Below are 20,035 nucleotides of genomic sequence, written 5' to 3'. Positions count from 1 at the left end.
TAGTGTACTTATGGGGAGAGATGGGGCTGGGGTTCAGCTTATAGGGGGGCTCCAAGCTAAACAGGGTGGGAACCACTGCCCTAGAAGATGCGTGTGATGCTATCTTTGGGGGCACTTGAAGGTCATGGTGTTTCAGGTGAAGATACGAGACATAAATCATCTCAAGGAATGTATCAACAACGCCATTACAGGCAGAACTTCAACTGTGCTAATGAAGTTCATCAACAGTGGAAAACACGTACGCACATTATATAAATAAAAAAAGTTGTCCAACACAAAATGTTTATTTCTTCTATGTATGGAAGCTTATGGACCACCCTGTATTCATATATCTATATCTCATATTAAATAAGTAACATCTAAAGAGTCTAACAGTAAAAAAAAAAAAACAAAAACAAAAAAAAACATTTTATCAAAATAATGTCACAGTTTTTTAATTTCATTTTACATCAGACATATAAATGAACAGTTTTGGTATCATTTTGTCAATATTTGTACATTTCTATCATATAGAATCTAAAAATTGTGCTAGACAAAAATTGAAAACTTCCATCAAGTTACAGATTTGTTTCATGGTGTCGATTTAATTTCACCTTGTCAGCTTGTGTTATGGATTATTTTAAAGAGGCTAAAACAGTCAAGTCAATTTTATTTATATAGCACATAATGATGTTGGAAGTTCAAGGACCATCTGATTGACCGACCTCAGCGCTAAGACTGGAGCATGGACATGTAAAAGCAATAATCTAGGCTGTTTTTAATCTCTGTTTAAACACTTGTGTCCGTTTTTGTATATGTATTGTTTATTTGTTATCTCTCTTCCTGCTGGGGCCTCTTATCAGGTCATCACTGCAAATGAGAAATTGTTCTCAATTGATCTTACCTAGTAAAATAAATTAATTAATTACAAAAAAAAAACAGTAACAGGCCTAAATTGGACCCTTGGGGGACTCCACAAGAGAAGAGTATTGTCAGATAAGAATTGAAACATTTAAAGCTGTAACTTTAATGCCTACACACTTTTTGAGATTAGAGCAATGTGGTTAACTGTCTCAAAGGCAGCAGTCAAATCTAAAAGCACTTAAACAGCTGAATCTCCTGAAGACAAGTAAAAGAAGATCATTAAGGATTAGATCTAAGGACCAGGTAAATGTGCACATCATCTGCAAAACAATGAAAGGAAATACCATACTTATTAAAAATTCAGTCAAATTTGATTAATAACTCACAGAAGAGATGAAACAATCACTCTTTCGTAACTTGAATGAACGAATGATTTTCCCCTCTATGCGGCGTTGCCGTTGCAACTCTTCATTGAGTTTTTGGAAAAGCGCTTTATAAATAAATTTATTATTCATTCATGACAGTGAGGTCTTTTATTTTGTTAATCGGTCTGTGAAGTCGTGTTCAGGTGTTTAACTTTAATTGGTTTCATCTCTGACCGGTCTGCTCTGCTGAAATGGATGGCAGTGACCTCTGTGATAAACTCACTCAGCGTCTCCAGTTTATACGTCGATCTGTTAAGGCTCTTTCCTCTGAAGGACGTTGCACCATTTCCAGACCCAACACTTCCTTTGATCTCTCGGCAGGCTTTGGATCTCAGCAGAGATTACTCGGCTTACCACATCTTTACCTCGTGCAGACGTCCTGTGTGCTTTTAATTCACACGGCGTAGCGCGCTTCAAAAAATAATATTCTCGATCTTTATGTTTGATCCGGAGTCCAGATTGCAGGAAAAGAAAAGTTTGTGAACATTTGTAATGAAAGACGGAGAAGTTTGAGCATTCAAACTTTGAGCTTCTCTTCAGATCAGACTCAAAACGATTCGTTATAGTGTCGAATTATTCGAAGACAGTTTCTGAACTTTGAAAATAGCAGCAATCCTGCACCTCTTTCACTTAATTATCTACTTAAACACAGAAGCACCTCATTGTTACTGAACTTCCTCTGAATGATTATGGGAATCCTTTAATCTTTGCCTCTAGTTTGAAGTCTTTAAAGAACACAGAATGAAAAATGTAGTTTGTTGCACCTGAAAACAAAATTGTACATTCTTGTTTTGAGCTAATTTGTGTTAAAGTTGTGTCCCAACTATGAATGAACACAAGATAATGTAAAGAGCCACAAGTCTTCGTCATTTTTAGACAGTTTTTATGTCATTTTGCACGTTTTGAGTCATTCTTGACTTATTTTTTTTTTAGTTATTTGGAAAAGTTTTGAGTAGTTTTTTTTGTCAAATATTGACTTTTTTAATCATTTGACACATTTTGGACAAATATTGAGTCATTTTGCACAAGTTTTGAGTCATTTTTGACTTTTTTGTCATTTTGACACCTTTGACAAATACTGAGTCATTTTGCACAAGTCTTGAGTCATTCTGAACATTTTTGAGTCATTTTGGACATTTTTCGTCATTTGGTCAACAGTTTTGAGATATTTTGGACAAACGTTGAGTCATTCTTCCTGAGAGACATTTCAAAGACCGCAGAGTGATGATAATCAACCAGGCTGATAACTGGTCTATTCCTACTCAAAACTTTAAATAAAGTAAAGTTTAAGATGTAGAACTGAATATACTGGGGTGTAAAGTCATTTTCTTCCACAATTTTTCACATATTGGGATGTTTAAAGCTCAAAAGATGTTGAGTTTCAGCTCAGATGTTCAGGAACAGTTGAACAGTTTCTATTTTTTGAGGTTCTTCCAGTAACTTATCAGATAACATCCATGCAGCAGCAGATTCAGTCTGACTGGTGGCAGCAGAGGTTTTCTGTCTTGAATCTTGGCATCTGTTTCCATCCTCTGTCTGAGTCTCCTGCTGGGACCTTCATTATGAATCTCATCATCTCTCCGCTCGCTTTCATCTCCTTGGAAATCTTTCCAGCCACATTGCAGCTTGTTCAGATGCCTGCAAAGTCTTTATGCACCTCAGTGAAGTTAAATAACTGCAGAGCTCCTCCTGCAGCAGGTCAATGATTTTATTTCAACAAAGACATCGCAGGTTTTGGAACGATCTCCTGTTTCATGATCGACTTATCGTTTCCTCGCAGGCTTCATTAAAGTTTCATCTGGTTTCCAAAAAGCTGAATGAATATTTCAACAGTAAGATTCACGTCCTGTCAAACTCGACTCAGACCTGCTAACTAAGAAGAGGAGCAGAGTGAGTCTGTCAGGCTTGTGTTCAGCTGAACTCTGAGCAGAAAAAAAGAAACTAAATATGAGTGTATTTAGCTTTTAGAAATATCTCACCAACAGTTTCCTGATGTTTTTAAATGAGTAATTTTGTCTAAAATCTGAAGGTGTTGAATTTAAAACAACAGAAAATCGACAAAAGCAGCAAATCTATACAATTATTTTAAGAAAATACAAACAGAGTTAAAGAACAGGTTAATTAGTTGTCAGAATAGTTGCATTTGGGTAACCGATCAACTGTTTAAACCTATAACAGATATGTTCACGGTTTTTATCTTCACAATCTTGCCTTTTTATTTATGAGTTGTTTTTTTTTTATTTTTTGAGGAACGTTTTAATCCCATCTTCACATTTCACTGCCTGGACTGTATGAGCAACTAGAATCAGCTGATCTTAAAATCTTGACGTTCTAAAACACAACTATACTCACAACTAACACCACAATAAAAGTCTTTTATGATTATATTGTCAAAACCTGACTTGAGGCACAAGTATTTAACAGAAATCTCATGTAGTTCTTCATTTTTCCAGGCACAAATAAGGTTCTCTTTAAAGATTTATTGTTAAATAAGCTATTTAGTTATAAGTTAATTAAGTTAACCTAGTTTTAAAAAAGACAAAAATGTGTTTCTTTCATGTCTCAGCTGACTTTAGGGGTGTTTCAGTGTCACGCAGAGAGACAAAGGTTGTACTCAAAATCATCTACGTATCATCTGCGTACTACGCTCTGCAGTAATTGTCAGTACGGAAATACTAAATTGTCTTATTTTACAGTTTGCTAACACAGACTTTCTCATTTTGGAAAGTGGAAATAAACAACAAATGTGCAGCAATATTTTCTGCACCAAAAAAATCCCATAAAAGTTAAAAATATTGCAGATTTTTCCTACACAACAATGATGGGATCCCCCTTTGTTTTGTTACATAATTTTACTGCTACTGTATCATAAGTTTCAGATAATTTTCCTGGTATTTCCGCTACTTTGGAAGCAGTACGGTGCCTTTTCATCACACCTACTGACAGTGTTTTTATTTTAACACGCTCGTTGGTTTAGTGACTTTGTGTGACACACAAATTCAATAAAACACATCAGGAACGATCTCCTGTGATAGAAGTGACAAAGTTAAGGTTCGCCTTGAAAATAAAATGTAATTAAATGAACAAACAAAGCATTTAATTAAACCTCCGCCTACAGTAGAACAATAAACAACTGAAGCCAGACAAGATTCCTCTGGTGGCTAAAGTTTGTGTCGTTGTGGAAGTTGTTATGAAACCCTTCATGTTGGTGTTGTGAACGATGCAGTGTTGCATCATGGGACACAGTAGGTGAGATCGGCTGGTCTCATCAAAACTGGAGATTTTTAACAGAATCAGTGCAACATCCTAATGTTTTTACTGCACATTTAGCTTCTTTCTGTAAACTACAAACTAGTTTGTCCACATCAGTGTTTACTGCAAACATAGCTGAAGTAAACAAACCTGCAGAGAAGCTACATGTCACCTGTCATCGGAACGTTTCCTGCTTCCTGGACTCACCTTGATCTCCCTGCGAGTCTCTCCTGGTTTGAACACCAGCGTTCCTTCGCTGTACTCGTAATCTGAGCCGGCGTTGGCGGAACCGTCTTCTGTTCTGTAGTCCACATAGAACGTGTTCTCTCCCAGACCGCCTGAACAGCAGCAATAAAACAACAACACTGATGTATCTGGATATTAAATCTGGCACAAACCATTCCCATGGAGATAAAATGAGCTGTCAGGTTTACATTCTGTTATAAATCTGACTGGAGGTGCTGATCGTCATCGAAAGACGGTTACAGTTGGAAATTTCTTTTTTTTTTTTTTTTTTTTTTACAATCTGAAGTTAAATCTGTGTAAGGCTCAGGGTTGAAAAATGTCTTTCTGAAAGTTGTAAATGTTAGGAAGATATTCCTGGAGGTCATTAAATATCACTGAAGTCTATGTCATGGTGGCCAATGCTAGCTAAACTCCCACAATGGTCTCTGCTTGACAACATGAACTTCCTGTAGTCTGAGTGACGCCTCCTCTGAAGAGAAAACACGTTTTCTACATCTTTTGGAACTTGTGGAGCCTCAGTATATCCTACCTTCTAATGCTATATTTACCCTCAAACACTACATTTACCCTCAAACACTACATTTAGCCTCTCAGACTACATTTACCCTCTAACACTACATTTATCCTTTAACACTACATTTACCCTCAAACACTACATTTACCCTAACACTACATTTATCCTCTAACACTACATTTACCCTCAAACACTACATTTACCCACTAACACTACATTTATCCTTTAACACTACCTTTACCCTCAAACACTACATTTACCCACTACTTTTACCTGCCAACACTACATTTCCCCTCTAACACTACATTTATCCTCTAACACTACATTTATCCTCTAACACTACATTTACCCTCTAACACTACATTTATCCTCTAACACTACATTTACTCTCTAACACTACATTTATCCTCTAACACTACATTTCAAACAGAGTCCTACTGGATCTTTACAATAAAGCTCTTGAACACCTACAGAATATTAAGGAACAAAATGGAGGCTGAAATGCATTCTTATTCTTAATACACTGCAGAGATATTTAACTGTGAAACATTGAGACTGAACTGATTTTAATAACTTTAATGTACTTGAAGTTTGCGTTATCGAAAAAATGGTATCAACTGGGACTCTGATCTGAGTCATACATGTTTATATCTCCCAATAAAAAGCATTACATTGGATTAGAATTGGATTAGGGGCAAAAACAATTCCTATATTTAAGTCAAGCATGTGACTACTTCTTAAATCAACTGAGTAACTACTCTTCACACTGCAGCTCTGGCTTTTTGTCTCAAGTCCAGTCAATGGAACTGATCAAAGCCCTAAAAATGTTCAATACGAGCTTTAATTTGAAGAAAATAAAGATTTTATACTTGACTTGCACCCCTTTCAACTTATTAATGTGAGGTCATTATTAGATGGTGATCATTCGGTACCTTGGCAGACCACCGCCAGCGTCAGGACTCCACAGTTCTCCATGCACTGACTGTGGGCGCTTTCAAAGGAGATGCGGCTGCAGACGGCCAGGTCGTCGTCCTCCGGCGCCTCCTCGTCGGTCACGGCTGTCCGGCGGGCGTGGTCGGCGGCGTGTTTCTTCAGGACGTTTCCGGCTCCGATCATCATACGAGTGGCCTTCAAAGAGTGAAAACGGTAAAATCCCTTCAAAACAAGAAACACTCGGAAACTCTTGAGATTCTGAACGTGTTGTCTGAACGTTTGCAGCCTGTTTCATCATGAGCTGCAGAAAAACAGACTCTACAGAGTCCTTGAACTGCTTTCTGTCGTTTTGTGGGTTTGTGTAACCTTGTGTGTTCACCTCCGGGACTGTTTGTGTAGGTTGTGTGTTACCTGGATGCGGTAGAAGGCTCGGCTCTTCTGTTGGTGCAGCAGTGCGTAGTAGTTGGCCAGTTCCACCAGCTGGTCCAGCTCTTTGTCGGGATATTTCTGCTTCAGCTCCTTCAGGATACGAATCACCTGCAGCAGAGACGAGATGACACAAACACACTTCAGAGATCTACACAACACCACACAAACACCGACTCTGGAAGCATTGAGATTCTTGTCACTTTCAGTCTCTGCAGCCCAGAGACCAGACAGAGCAAATTTAGCTTCCAGTTCGACAACAAAATCACCTCCTCGATTCCTTAAAAGATTAAATTAGCTCCAAAAGATTTTAACTTTCACTGAGTGATGCCTTGGTTTTAAATGCAGGTTGAAAAATAAAAGTTAAAAACACTGCATTTAACCTTGGAACACCACATTTACTCTCTAACACTACTTCATTAAATGTGAACATTTTCAGAATGTACTTTTTTTTTTAAACTAAAACAAAGGGAAAAGGTGAAGTTGTGGTTATTTATAGGTTATTATGCTGTGATTTTACTGGTTGGGCCCACTGGAGATCAGACTGGGCTTTATGTGGTCTCTGGACTAAAATGCGTTTGACACCCCTGATCTTTACTGAGAAAAACAACAAAATGGAATCAGATAAAATAACACAGCCCTGCATATTCATGTTTTCACATTTCACATTTATATATATTATTTATATGTATATATATATATATATAATATATATATATATATATATATATATATATATATATATATAATATATATATATATATATATGCACAAAGTTATTGGGGGGGCACGAAAGTTTTTTGTCCTCCGAAGGGGGGCCTGACAGAAAAAAATCTAGAACCACTGCTCTAATACTACATTTATCCTCTAATACTACATTTATCCTCTAACACTACATTTACCCTCTAACACTACATTTACCTTCTAACACTACATTTACCTTCTAACACTACATTTACCTTCTAACACTACATTTACCCTCTAACACTACATTTACCCTCTAATACTACATTTACCCTCTAACACTACATTTACCCTCTAATACTACATTTATCCTCTAACACTACATTTACCCTCTAACACTACATTTACCTTCTAACACTACATTTACCTTCTAACACTACATTTACCCTCTAACACTACATTTACCCTCTAATACTACATTTACCCTCTAACACTACATTTACCCTCTGACGCTACATTTATCCTCTGACGCTACATTTACCTTCTAACACTACATTTACCCTCTAACACTACATTTATCCTCTGATGCTACATTTACCTTCTAACACTACATTTACCCTCTAACACTACCTTTACCCTCTAATACTACTTTTAATCCCCATATCATATTTTACTATGTTTAAGAGTATTTTATAAACTGTATCTTTTGTCAGTACTATTTATGCTTTTAATTAAAACATAGGTTGTTTTAGATATTTTATATTGTATATAGTATCATAAATATTCATTTTAAATGTCTTAAAACATCGATTAAGGAGACTGTAGATGAAAATGAGCCAAACTAGCAAACCCAGGTACGTTTATTAGAATGCTGATGATTGCATGTTGTCTGTTTTCCCCTTTTTGCTTATAGTTATTCATTTTTACCCCCATTTTTTCCTGTGGTGGATAATAAATTATTACAATTATTGGATTTGGGAGTGCGATGAGAACATAATTGGTAGTATATTTTAAAGTTGTTCTCTGGACAAAACCACAAACATAATTTTAGGCATATCAACAGTAACTTAATTAAAATAAGCTATTTTTTGTCCTTCTACCGGGTGCTACATGGATTTACAAACTAATATTTAACAGAATGCAATTAATTAGAGTGATATCTTAGGTGTATTTACTTGCATTTACTTTAAAATTAAAAATAGCTCCGATTATGAAGGTGCACACATTTTAATTTGAGCCTGCCGTTGGTTAAAAAAGCAAACCTGCAGCTGTGACTCTCCTGATATGTGTTTTCTTATCTGGTTTTATGTTGACCAGGACTGAGACAGTTTAGAAAACACAAATATGATGCATAATAACACTGTGAAGGCCCTGAAGCAGCCATTAGAAAGTAGCATTCAGTGTGTTTTAGCTGCAGATTTGCATAATGTCACACAAAAAATGCACCAAAAAAATCACAAATCTTGCAGCACCAACTTTGGGAAACACTGATTTAATAGGTGTTCTGTGTGATCATTTAGACAGTGTGAGTGTAGTATTCAGTTTTCTGATGCTACATGCTGCATTAGATTTAGTTTGAGAGTGAGTGGATCACATCTCTGGAGCTGATGGAGGAGTTGGTGAGGAGCTCCTGAAAGCTTTAATTCAATAAAAACGCAGCCTCCTCTCACATCTGAACACACTTCCTGCCTACGACTGAGCGGCTGAATGCACTCAGCAGGTGTGAAGCACCAAAAACAGTTTTATGACACAACTACAAGCTGAACGCAGTTTAACCTTCAGGTGTCGAGGCCATTTCTTTTCACCTGCATCTATAAAAATGCTGCAACAGAAGTGACTAACCGGCATCATCTCTGCAGCACCGAGCAGCTGCCAACACATAAAGCACAAAAAAGCAGCTGCGTGGGAGTGTTTGGCTTCTTTCTGCTCTTCCAGTTCTTCATAATGTAAGAAACTGAGGAAAATTGCAGGTAAATTCTGCTTATAGTGACATTTTACACACTCTATAATTAAGAAAACTGCTAAGACATGAAGAAGCAAAAACAAAGCAGATTATTGTACAACATTTTTAGGATGAAAAACAAGCTAAAATGACTTTCTAAGATGTGCAGATATTAAAATTATGGGAGAATCTGAGCCAGTAAAATTACACATCAGCTTAATCGTGTACTGTACATATCCGCATATGTACATTTGAAAGCTGTACAGGGGGTCCTCGGTTTACGACGTCCTCAACCTACAGCGTTTCATCGTTACATTGGACCTGGTTACGTGGAATTATTTGGTGATGAACACATCGTCACGCGGCACTATAAGACGGCTTTGTTTCCATTCTCCGGTTGTACGCCACCTTGGATTGTGCTACATTCATTAACTTTTTGTCCTTCGTTATGGCTCCCAAGCATAAGTCAGACTCTTCTGATGGCAGTGCTTCGAAGACAACGAAAGTCATCTCCATGAAGTGAAATTAGATTGGTCGGTCTCGCTCGGAACATGACTTTTCCGAAGAACTGATCGATATCGTGATGCACGTAACAGCTTTGTTTACATTTTTGCCAGAGCTCCAATATACAGTGAAAATCAACTTGCATCGATCCTTAGGAACAGAACTCTGACGTAAGTTGAGGACCCCCTGCAAATACTAGTTATTTTATCTTAATTTTTAGCCTTTTTGTACTTTAGTATTTCGTGTCTCATTTCTTTCATGCTTCATTTGAAACACTTTAACATTTGTGCATTCTTTACATAGAATATTTTATATTTTTCTTACATTTTTGCTTACTTATCTGTATTTATGGTGGTGGAAACTGTACTCTTTCTGCTGTAAAAACTGACTGTCCCCTCTGGGATTAATGAACTGTTCTGTTCTGTTCTGTTCTGTTCTGTTCTGTTCTGTTCTGTTCTCTTCTCTTCTCTTCTCTTCTCTTCTCTTCTCTTCTCTTCTCTTCTCTTCTCTTCTATTCTATTCTATTCTATTCTATTCTGTGTTTTATCAAGCTACAGTAACATGTAAATTTTTCCAAGTAAGGAATTAATAAAACTCATGAAGGTCCGAGCATCAACAGTGCAAGGAACCTATTGCAATGCATGGGTCTTTTCTTATACTTTCTTCTTCGGATGAAAGAAATGCAAAAAAGTTTGATATTTTTAGAGGAATACACACATATGTGGCAAAATGGCTCATTAGCGCCCCTTGCAATATGTTGAAAATTCAGCCCCCGAACCACGTTTTACCTACAGCTACAAAGTTTGATACACATCTGTAACACATCAGGATGCACAAAAAAGGCTCTTGCACCCATACCCAAAACCCAACAGGAAGCCAGCCATTTTGAATTGTGTCATATTTTGGATGATTTTGGACCAATTTTTGCACGTTTTCAAAAGCTATAAACTCAAAGGGGGGAACCTCGACAGAGCTGAAATTTGGCTAGGATGTACACCAGGCATGGATGATTAAAAATGATCAAAATGCTCCGTAAAAGTCTGAGGGCGTGGAAATGGCGGCTGGTGAAATTTCTACAATTCGCCATGAAACAGGAAATGCTGCGTAACTAGCCTGTAAATGCTGCAATCTGCCTCAAACTTTAGATGTCTGATCACAGTCTGGCCCTGATGACATACTTAGACTAATACACATTCACAGCGATAGCGCCACCTGGTGGACAGTTTTGATAGAGTACCATCAACAAGGGCCATCAGACTGGATCAGATGTCGTTTTTAGGGGGCGTTTTCCTCACAGATGAACAGCTACTCACACTGTGTGCACAAAACAGCCAAATTCCGGTTCCATTTAGTGTTTTCAACTGACGATTTGAACTTTTTTTGAAAGTTCATGAGGCTCATTTGTATTTCCTTAAAATAGTCTTTTAGGGTACTAACATCATAGAGCGACGGTGCTACTGCAAAATACTGTTGACGTGGTGGAACATTTCTCATTAAAATGGCTAAATTTCCACAAAACAACAGCAAAATTTGATATTCATTGCCTTTAAGGTGCCTTTATTTTCATTATGCGGGAGCTCACAGGACTCAGTAAGACTATTTTCTAGCGGTTTGTGGTTGGCAAACATCAAAGCAGTCAGTGTGAAGTGGAAAAGATCAGTACATTGGTCAACTCAATATCTCTGCTGCCGCCAGAGTAAAAAGAAATGAGGAATAAACTCTGACTGACAGAAAGTGGATCAACATCGGGGATGAGAGTCCTGATGGATGGAGTCTGTGTATTCCTGAGGTTTGTTCACAAGTCGTTGTGGTCCTGAAGCTACAGTGAAATCAGATTTGACACTCAGGAAAGCTGTTTTCAGTTTGAAGTTATTGTTGTTGTTTCTTATTGTGAAGGGGATCATGGAAGGGGAAGAGAATACCACATGACATAAAGGACCAATGGCAGCTTCAAACCCTCAGTCCAGTGAGTCAGAATGCTAATCAGTCAACACCCCAGAGGAAAACCTTACTGCTCAAAGCTTGCTTGGGAGACAACATTGCGATTCTTATTTCAGCTTTGATTTTATCTGATAGGATTCTCATATTTTTCTCCTAAAATTCACCAGGAGATGCAGGTGAGAAAGGAGGAGAACAATTAGCAACAAGAGTCACACTTGAGATTTAAGGAGATACTTGCCAATTTCGACCAATGGCGGCATTTTTTCTCAGTTGAGCTACACTGAGCTGTATATGCATATATATACACTACCGTTCAAAAGTATGGGGTCACTTAGAAATGTCCTTATTTTTGAAAGAAAACATTTTTTTCAATGAAGATAACATTAAATAAATGATAAATCCAGTGTAGACATTGTTAATGTGGTAAATGACTATTGTAGCTGGAAACAGCTGATTTTTAATGGAATATCTCCATAGAGGTACAGAGGAACATTTCCAGCAACCATCACTCCTGTGTTCTAATGCTACATTGTGTTAGCTAATGGTGTTGAAAGGCTCATTGATGATTAGAAAACCCTTGTGCAGTTATGTTAACACATGAATGAAAGTGAGTTTTCATTGCCTGGGTGACCCCAAACTTTTGAATGGTACTGTATATGTACACAAATATACATTATTTATATAAAATTAGTTTTGCAAAATATTAAGAAGACCTGTCGGTATAATTTAATGCACTGGTTGTTTTATACTTGTATAAAATAAAGCTCATGTACAGTCTCCTGAGCTTTCTTCATATGTGTCATGTATCTGCTTCCAATTGCTCACAAGAATTTGGATCACAAACCTAAACTTTTAGACGATACTTGCTAATTTGATAAGCTAGATCTAGCACTAAACTACATAATACAGGGTATAGTTTTGTGGCTGAAATGTTTTTGTCCAGTTTGATTTCAGTCTAAAGGCCACAGAACTGAGACAGACTCCTCAAACTGACAATATTTCAGTAAGTATGAAATATTTTACCTCTTTGCGGCTCTCGTCCAGCTCCTTGCTGTCCATGTTCCCCATAGCGCTGTTGGAGTTGGGCAGGTTGCCCCCGAGTCCCATCGCCATGGCTCCCGCCGCCACGCCTACATTGTTGGTGGCGGTGCCGTCCTGAGCGCCGCCGCCACAGTTCTCAGCGGGAACCACGGCGCCCCCTCGTGGCGGGAGCTTGCCGTCGATGATCATCTCCATGCCGCCCTTGGTGGGCGTCAGGTCCCCCTCGGTCTCAACGACGATGCCGTGACGCTTGTCGGCACGGTAACGCTTCCCCATGTACTTGTAGAAGAGCAGGCGGCGGTCGGCGATCCAGGCCAGGATGACGCAGACAGGGAAGTACAGCAGAGTCACCAGAGCTTCCCACACCTGGAAGACAAAACATCAGCATCAGGCTGGTTTAATTCTGCAGCAAAGTAGAAACGTCGTGAATAAAATCAGGAGTTCAAAATGTGGTTTGAGGGTGACTCCTTTAAGGAAAAACTGCAGGATACAAATACAGTCAACAATTAAACTGAGTGTAGTATCACTGAAATGTCAAATCATTAGAGTAATCTGATTACTCCTGCATTGAACAGCAGGCATTTTCTCTGATGTCACTAACAATTTAGACTCATGAGATTAAAAATATAGACCTCATAGTTGGAACTCAATCCAACAAAAGTCAGTAGTGAGATTAAAGCTTCGATTTCCAATACTTCATACATCCAGCTTTATGTTTGATGACAGACTCAATACTCCTGGTCATGAAGGATACCAGATTGCTGCAGAGATGTTCTGTCATTCTTCACAGACTATTATTTTCAGTTGTTCTTTCTTTGGAGACGTTTTGTTGCTCAATGTTTCTCTTAAAAATACTCCAAATGTGTTGTATTGGATTAAAGTCAGGTCACATACTCTCCAGGTCGTAGTTTTCTGTTGTTCTTCTTTAGAAACTCTTGTGTGGTTTAATTCTTTGAATTGTTTTCATGCTGGAATATTTCTCTCCTTTAAGCTTCTGCAGACTGGGAGTCATCTGGCCAGCCAGTATTTTGGTTTATCCACAGACATTCATCTATAAATATCATCTCCCCAACAGCTTTTGCACTCATGCAGCACCAAATCATCACACTCCCACCGCTGTTCTTCACTCTCGGGACGATGCATTCACTGTGGTGGACTCCATCTAAACCCAACAAATTTGTCTTGTTCTTATCTGTACAAAGAATGTGTTTCCGACTCATACCAAGCTCTTTCGGTTTTTTACATGCATCTAAGCAGAGATCAGTTTTGTGCCAAAGAGCAAGTGTTTTTTTGATGGAGGTTGATGTTCTGAAGTATCTAAGCTCCACAGAAACCCTGATTTCCATTGATAACACCTGTGTGAAGTCTGAAGCAGCTGCTGTCTGTTTTCCACAGCTAGATTGTGAAAGTACTTCATTTACTGTGGAGTCATTTTAGGGGGACGACCACTGCAGCTGTGATTAGTGGTACAATGGGTCCGTCTATAACTCCTGATTATTGCTGACACTGTGTAATGCTGATTTTAGTTGATCTTTCTGCATCCTTTTCCATCTTTGTGAAGTACCAAAGTCAGGTCCTTTTACAATTCTTTTCCATGTGGAGGTATGATGAAGACAAGCAGATGGACACAGCCGATAGGTCCAAAATGAAAAGGTTTCCACAGCTAATAATCTCAACTGTGTTCATGCATTAGGGACTTTGCTGCTTTGAGTTTCTACTTTTTTTCTGTATTTCCAGTGTAATCTTCCTCAATTATTGGATTTTTATTGCTCATAAAAAGAAAGACTGATGTTCAGCTGAAAAATTATGCAATTTTTGAGAGATGTACTTTTGAAATATTTGGCAGTTATGTGATTTTGCACAAGGGTGGACTTGTGTCTGCTGTTTGCTGTGTATAGCAACCAATACAATTTCCCAGATATCAGTTAGTCATATTTAGTGCACAATAACTATTACTCAAAGAAAAACAATAGCAGAGGAAAAGTCAATAGCTATAAATCATAATTCAGAAAGAAGTGTACTATTTTTAGAGTATTTTGCTTGGAAATGTAAACAGGCGGTGACATGAGCATTACAACAGCTGACATGCCTTCATCCCACCTTCACACCAACCTCTATACCTCCAACTACTACATTACACTAGAGCTGGCTCTGTTTTCTCTGTACTGATGAACAGCACCACTCATCAGCACCTCCCTCCTCTGAACCACCCCCTCACCTCCACGACGCCCGGCGACATGACGGACAGGATGAGGTAGAGCCAGATGTAGGCGAAGATGCTCCAGAAGGCGGTGATGAAGAACACTCGGAGGTGCTTGATCTTGCGGGTCTCTCCGTTGGGGATCGTCCACACACAGATGCCGATGATCACGAACATGTTGAAGGCGGCGCTGCCAACGATGGTTCCTGGACCGAGCTGACCGGCCTCAAAGTTATGACCACACACCTGCAGACAGCCAGAGAAGGAGGGAAGAGGAGGATACTGATGAGCAGCATCTCAACTAACAAAAGAAATTCACCTCTGAAAACATAACTGACATTACTGTGTTCAGATGTTATTCTGTTTAGGAATTAATCAACCAGTTTTATGTTTATTAAGCAGATTGTTTAAGAAAAACTCAAAGGTGTGTCGTTAAATTAATTGAAGGACTTTAACATTTTTATATGACACCAACACACCCACCAACCAACCAACCAACCCACCAACCAACCAACCCACCAACCCACCAACCAACCAACCAACCAACCAACCAAACCCACCAACCAGCCAACCCAACCAACCCGCCAACAAGCCAACCCACCAACCAACCCATCAACCAACCAACCAACCAACCAACCAACCAACCAACCGACCGACCAACCCACCCACCAACCAACCAACCAACCAACCAGCCAACCCACCAACCAACCAACCCACCAACCCACCAACCCACCAACCCACCAACCAGCCAACCCAACCAACCCGCCAACAAGCCAACCCACCAACCAACCCATCAACCAACCAACCAACCAACCAACCAACCAACCGACCGACCGACCAACCCACCCACCAACCAACCAACCAACCAACCAGCCAACCCACCAACCAACCCATCAACCAACCAACCAACCAACCAACCAACCAACCAACCAACCAACCAGCCAACCCACCAACCAACCCACCAACCAACCCATCAACCAACCAACCAACCAACCCACCAACCCACCAACCAACCAACCAACCAGCCAACCAACCAACCAACCAACCAACCAGCCAACCAGCCAACCAACCCACCAACCAACCCGCCAACCAACCAACCAACCAACCAACCGACCAACCGACCAAACGGCCAACCAGCCAACCAACCAGCCAACCCACCAACCAACCCATCAACCAACCAACCAACCAACCCACCAACCCACCAACCAACCAACCAAACAGCCAACCAGCCAACCAACCAGCCAACCCACCAACCAACCAACCAACCAACCAGCCAACCCACCAACCAACCAGCCAACCCGCCAACCCACCAACCAACCAGCCAACCCACCAACCAACCAACCAATCATGTGCATCTTACCTCTATAACAGACAGCAGTATCTCTGGAGCGCTGGAGCCCAGAGCCATGAGCGTCAGATTGGACACTGTTTCATTCCAGATTCGAACTGTCGCCACCGAAGTTTCTCCGTTGGGCATCGTGATGGTCACCTCCTTCTCCTGTTGGAATAAACACATGCAGAAATGATGGACTTGCTTTTATAATATATGTTCTCACTCTATTTTCATTTTAGCTGCCTGGTTCTTTCGTGTGACGCCTTTAATTCTTTAATTGTTGATTTTTAATCTTCAGTCTTATTCTTCAGTTTGCAAACTGCCTAGTTCCTTTGTTTGATGTGTGATATGATATATTTAGCTTGTTATTATCATTTTTTCTATTTATGTTATTTGACTACTGTCTTGCTTGATTGTATCTGTGTTTGTATGTTTTGAATGTCAAAGCATCTTGTGAATGCCCTTTTTGAAGATGGTATATAAAGTATTATTATTATTATTGTACCGTTAAATTGTGGGTTAAATTAAGTTGCACCAGACTGTGAAACTGAAGATCAAATTTAAACTTCTTCTTAAATTTAGCGATTACATTTATTACTACTGCAGTGAAACTTCAAATCCAATTTGAAATGTTATCCAGCATTAACCTCAGTTACACTTGAAGTCTCACTTCTATTATTACTTTAATACTGTTGTTAAATGAATTGAAGGAACTGGTAATATTTTCATATCACATCAATCAACCGACCCACCAACCTACCAACCCACCCACCCACCAACCAACCAACCAACCAAAATTTACTGTTGGATTGAAAAATGAGAAGTGTTTTTTTTTGCAAGCCTTTCCCTGTTTTTATTAAATTACTACTAAATATCCTGTAAAATCACTGAAAAAAATAATTTATGTGATCACTGTACATTATTTTCTGTGATTTTATGAGATATTATTCATAACAGAAAACAAACAGCATAAATAACAATTTAAAATAATTACTTACAATTTTCAATCCTTGAGGTACATCATTTTTCCTTTAAATAAATGGCAAATATCAGTCAAAATAGTTTTTTTCTGATGTAAATACCATTAAGTGTGATTATAGTGTTATTTCACTGTCAAAAGCTGCATAAAATTTCAGCCTAATTTTAACAGTTAATATATATATCTTTTATTTGTATTTTCTGTGACTTTACTAAATGTTACCTGCAATTGGAAAAAACAGACAAACAAACAAAAAAAACCCATAAAATAACTATAAATTGTTCGAGAAATTTTTAAGAAAAAAGCTGTTAAATTCACACAGGAAAATTTTCTTTGGGATTATTTAAGTTTTACCTTTAAAATTTGGTCCAATGCACAAATTTGTCCACAATCCAGTCCATTTAATGTTGTTTATCTTATTAAACTTTTACTAATTTCACTATAAGAAGAGCTGCAGGTGCCTCCAGTTTATTTCTAGTATTTTTTCTGTATGTCTGGTGTTTCTTTCACTTTCTCTAAATGCTGATATAAACCTGCCATCAGTCCATCTTTCCATCACCTCCAGGTCTTCATCCACTCTGTCAGTGATCCATCATGTCCCTAAACCTCTGAGAACTCCTGACTCCTGTTTGTGTTTGTTGGACTAATCCTGGTGTCGGAGCGTCTTTAAATGCCGACCTGCTTCCCTGCTGGTGATCCGTCATCCTGCCTTAATCCTCACCTCCACCACCACCGTCTCATTCCCTCTAACTCCGTCTGCCTCTCCAGTCGGTCGTAACATTTACTCACTCTATTTTCCCTCCTCTCATCAGTCCAAACCTCCCAGATGCTCCTCTGTGGCTCCTCTTTTCTTTTTATTTTGCCATTTCTGACTGTATAACCTCAACACCTGAACCTCTCCAGGCCATCCGGGACACAAACACACATTTAGAATCGCCGAATCGCTGCATAAACATCACAAATGATATCGAGCCCTGAAACAGGATAAATGGACGTAGAGGGAAATCTGTGTAATCAGCATTAAAGCAACCGTCAAGCTCGGCTTCCTGTGTAGCCGTCTGATCACAAAGAGCTGCAGAATCCTTTATAGCTGCATTACAGACAGATTTATAACTGGATTAACATGAAGGAGCATCTGATGGAGAAATATCAGAATAAAGAGCCAGATTAAGAGGCTTAATGTTTCCTACATGTGTCGAAAATGTGCTCAAGTTTTTATGTTTTTAATGTTACACTGAACTGGAAAAAGCAACAATCATTGAATTTTAATGCATCCCTTTGTATTTTATGGGCCTGCAATTCTGGATCAACCAAGCTGGATTTTGGTTGATTTTTTTGTGAATGTTCTTAAGAGAATATTAGGAGTTTTACTGATATATATGGAATCACTTTAGATATTTTTAGGATTTTTTGGGGAGATTTTTACAAATTTTTTGAAAATATTTTCTAGCCAAATTTGGGGGATTTATTTATTTTTTTTAAGTAAAACTTTTAAGGGAAACTTTTAAGGAATTATTGGAATTTTCTTCTTGAAGGTTTTGCAAATTTTCAGAAATTTGGGGAATTTTTTTGCAGAATTTTGGGATTTTTTTCAGACAAGGAAACAATATTTTATGGGGCCCGTAAATGAGGACAACAGGAGGGTTAAGGATGATTATTTTTTTCTTCTATTCTCGTGTCTTTTCATGTCTTGCATGGAAAAACAAGTAATTTAAAGTTAGATTTTCCATATTTTATGGACTAAACACAGTGATGAATGAATACTGAAGACGGATCATCTCACCTGTGACGTGATGACCTCTATGGAGGCCATGAAGCGGTCGGCGATGATGGAGACTCCCAGGAACATGTACATGAGTGACACGAAGTAGACCACGGCCCGGGCCACCTGGTATCCCAGTCCGGGCCGGTCGGGCTTCCAGACGGGCAGCAGGATGCCGGGCGTGCACATCGTCACCACGTTGCACTTATCCTTCACCCCGGGGCCGGTGGCGTTGCTGTAGGACGAGGGAGGGCGGGAAGGCGGAGGGCGAGGACGAGGGCAGCGCCGTCCTCAGGTCAGGGTCGCCGCTGGGCTCCACCCGCTGGGACTCCGGATGGCAGGGAGGCAGTGGGGAAACGAAGAAGAGGAGGAAGAGGAGGAAGAGGGAAGGAGAGGCCAGCAGAGGCATGGCGGCGTTTGGCTGGAGGCGAAGGACGAAGGCGGAGGGACGAGGTGGAAGAGCTGAGGGTGGTGCAGAAAGCTCACCTGAAGAAACACAACGGAGCGGAAACAACTTTAAATACAACAGAGCAGCGTTTATCTACCTGAACATAAAAGATGTGCTGGACTGGACATAAAGCAGGATTTACAGGCTCAAGAACAGATATATTAGTGTTGAAACTAAGATCTATCCCATAACATGGAAGCACAATATCTATATTCTTTTACAATGTGTGACTGTAAAATCTCAAACTATTGAAATGAAAGTCTGCTTGGAGTCATTCAAACCATCTACAGGTAAAGAAAACTTCCCCCCGCAGGTAAACACATCCAGCTACTTTTTAATTTTGAAGTTTTACCACAAGAGCTGTGACTCAGAAACTCTCCTACACTCACAAACCTCTGGCTGCTAAAACATTTCAGATGACTAAAGGACGGAAGCAGGTGAAAAACACGATTCACAGCAGATGACGTGATTCACCGGAGACGCTGGAACATTTGATTCAAGGCACAGTGAGTCAGCGTGAACAGAAAAGTAAAACAACAAGAGGAGAAGTCAAGAAAGTTGG

General features: G+C 39.3%; 1 protein-coding gene across 1 annotated transcript in view; it reads right to left on the bottom strand.

The window, feature by feature from the left end:
• Window positions 1–20,035, bottom strand: part of slc8a2b (solute carrier family 8 member 2b) — a 127,992-nt gene that overhangs the window by 36,310 nt on the left and 71,647 nt on the right. Inside the window, 8 exon segments of the mRNA XM_035943945.2 lie at window positions 4,728–4,858; window positions 6,213–6,408; window positions 6,625–6,750; window positions 12,734–13,117; window positions 14,970–15,197; window positions 16,312–16,449; window positions 19,047–19,268; window positions 19,270–19,511. Coding sequence (XP_035799838.2) covers window positions 4,728–4,858; window positions 6,213–6,408; window positions 6,625–6,750; window positions 12,734–13,117; window positions 14,970–15,197; window positions 16,312–16,449; window positions 19,047–19,268; window positions 19,270–19,434 — 1,590 coding nt within the window. The 5' untranslated portion in view covers window positions 19,435–19,511.

Source organism: Amphiprion ocellaris, chromosome 7 (genome assembly GCF_022539595.1).
Source record: "Amphiprion ocellaris isolate individual 3 ecotype Okinawa chromosome 7, ASM2253959v1, whole genome shotgun sequence".
Lineage (NCBI taxonomy): Eukaryota > Metazoa > Chordata > Actinopteri > Pomacentridae > Amphiprion > Amphiprion ocellaris.
The sequence above is the reverse complement of the archived record's forward strand: the minus strand, read 5'-3'. Positions and strand labels throughout refer to the sequence as shown.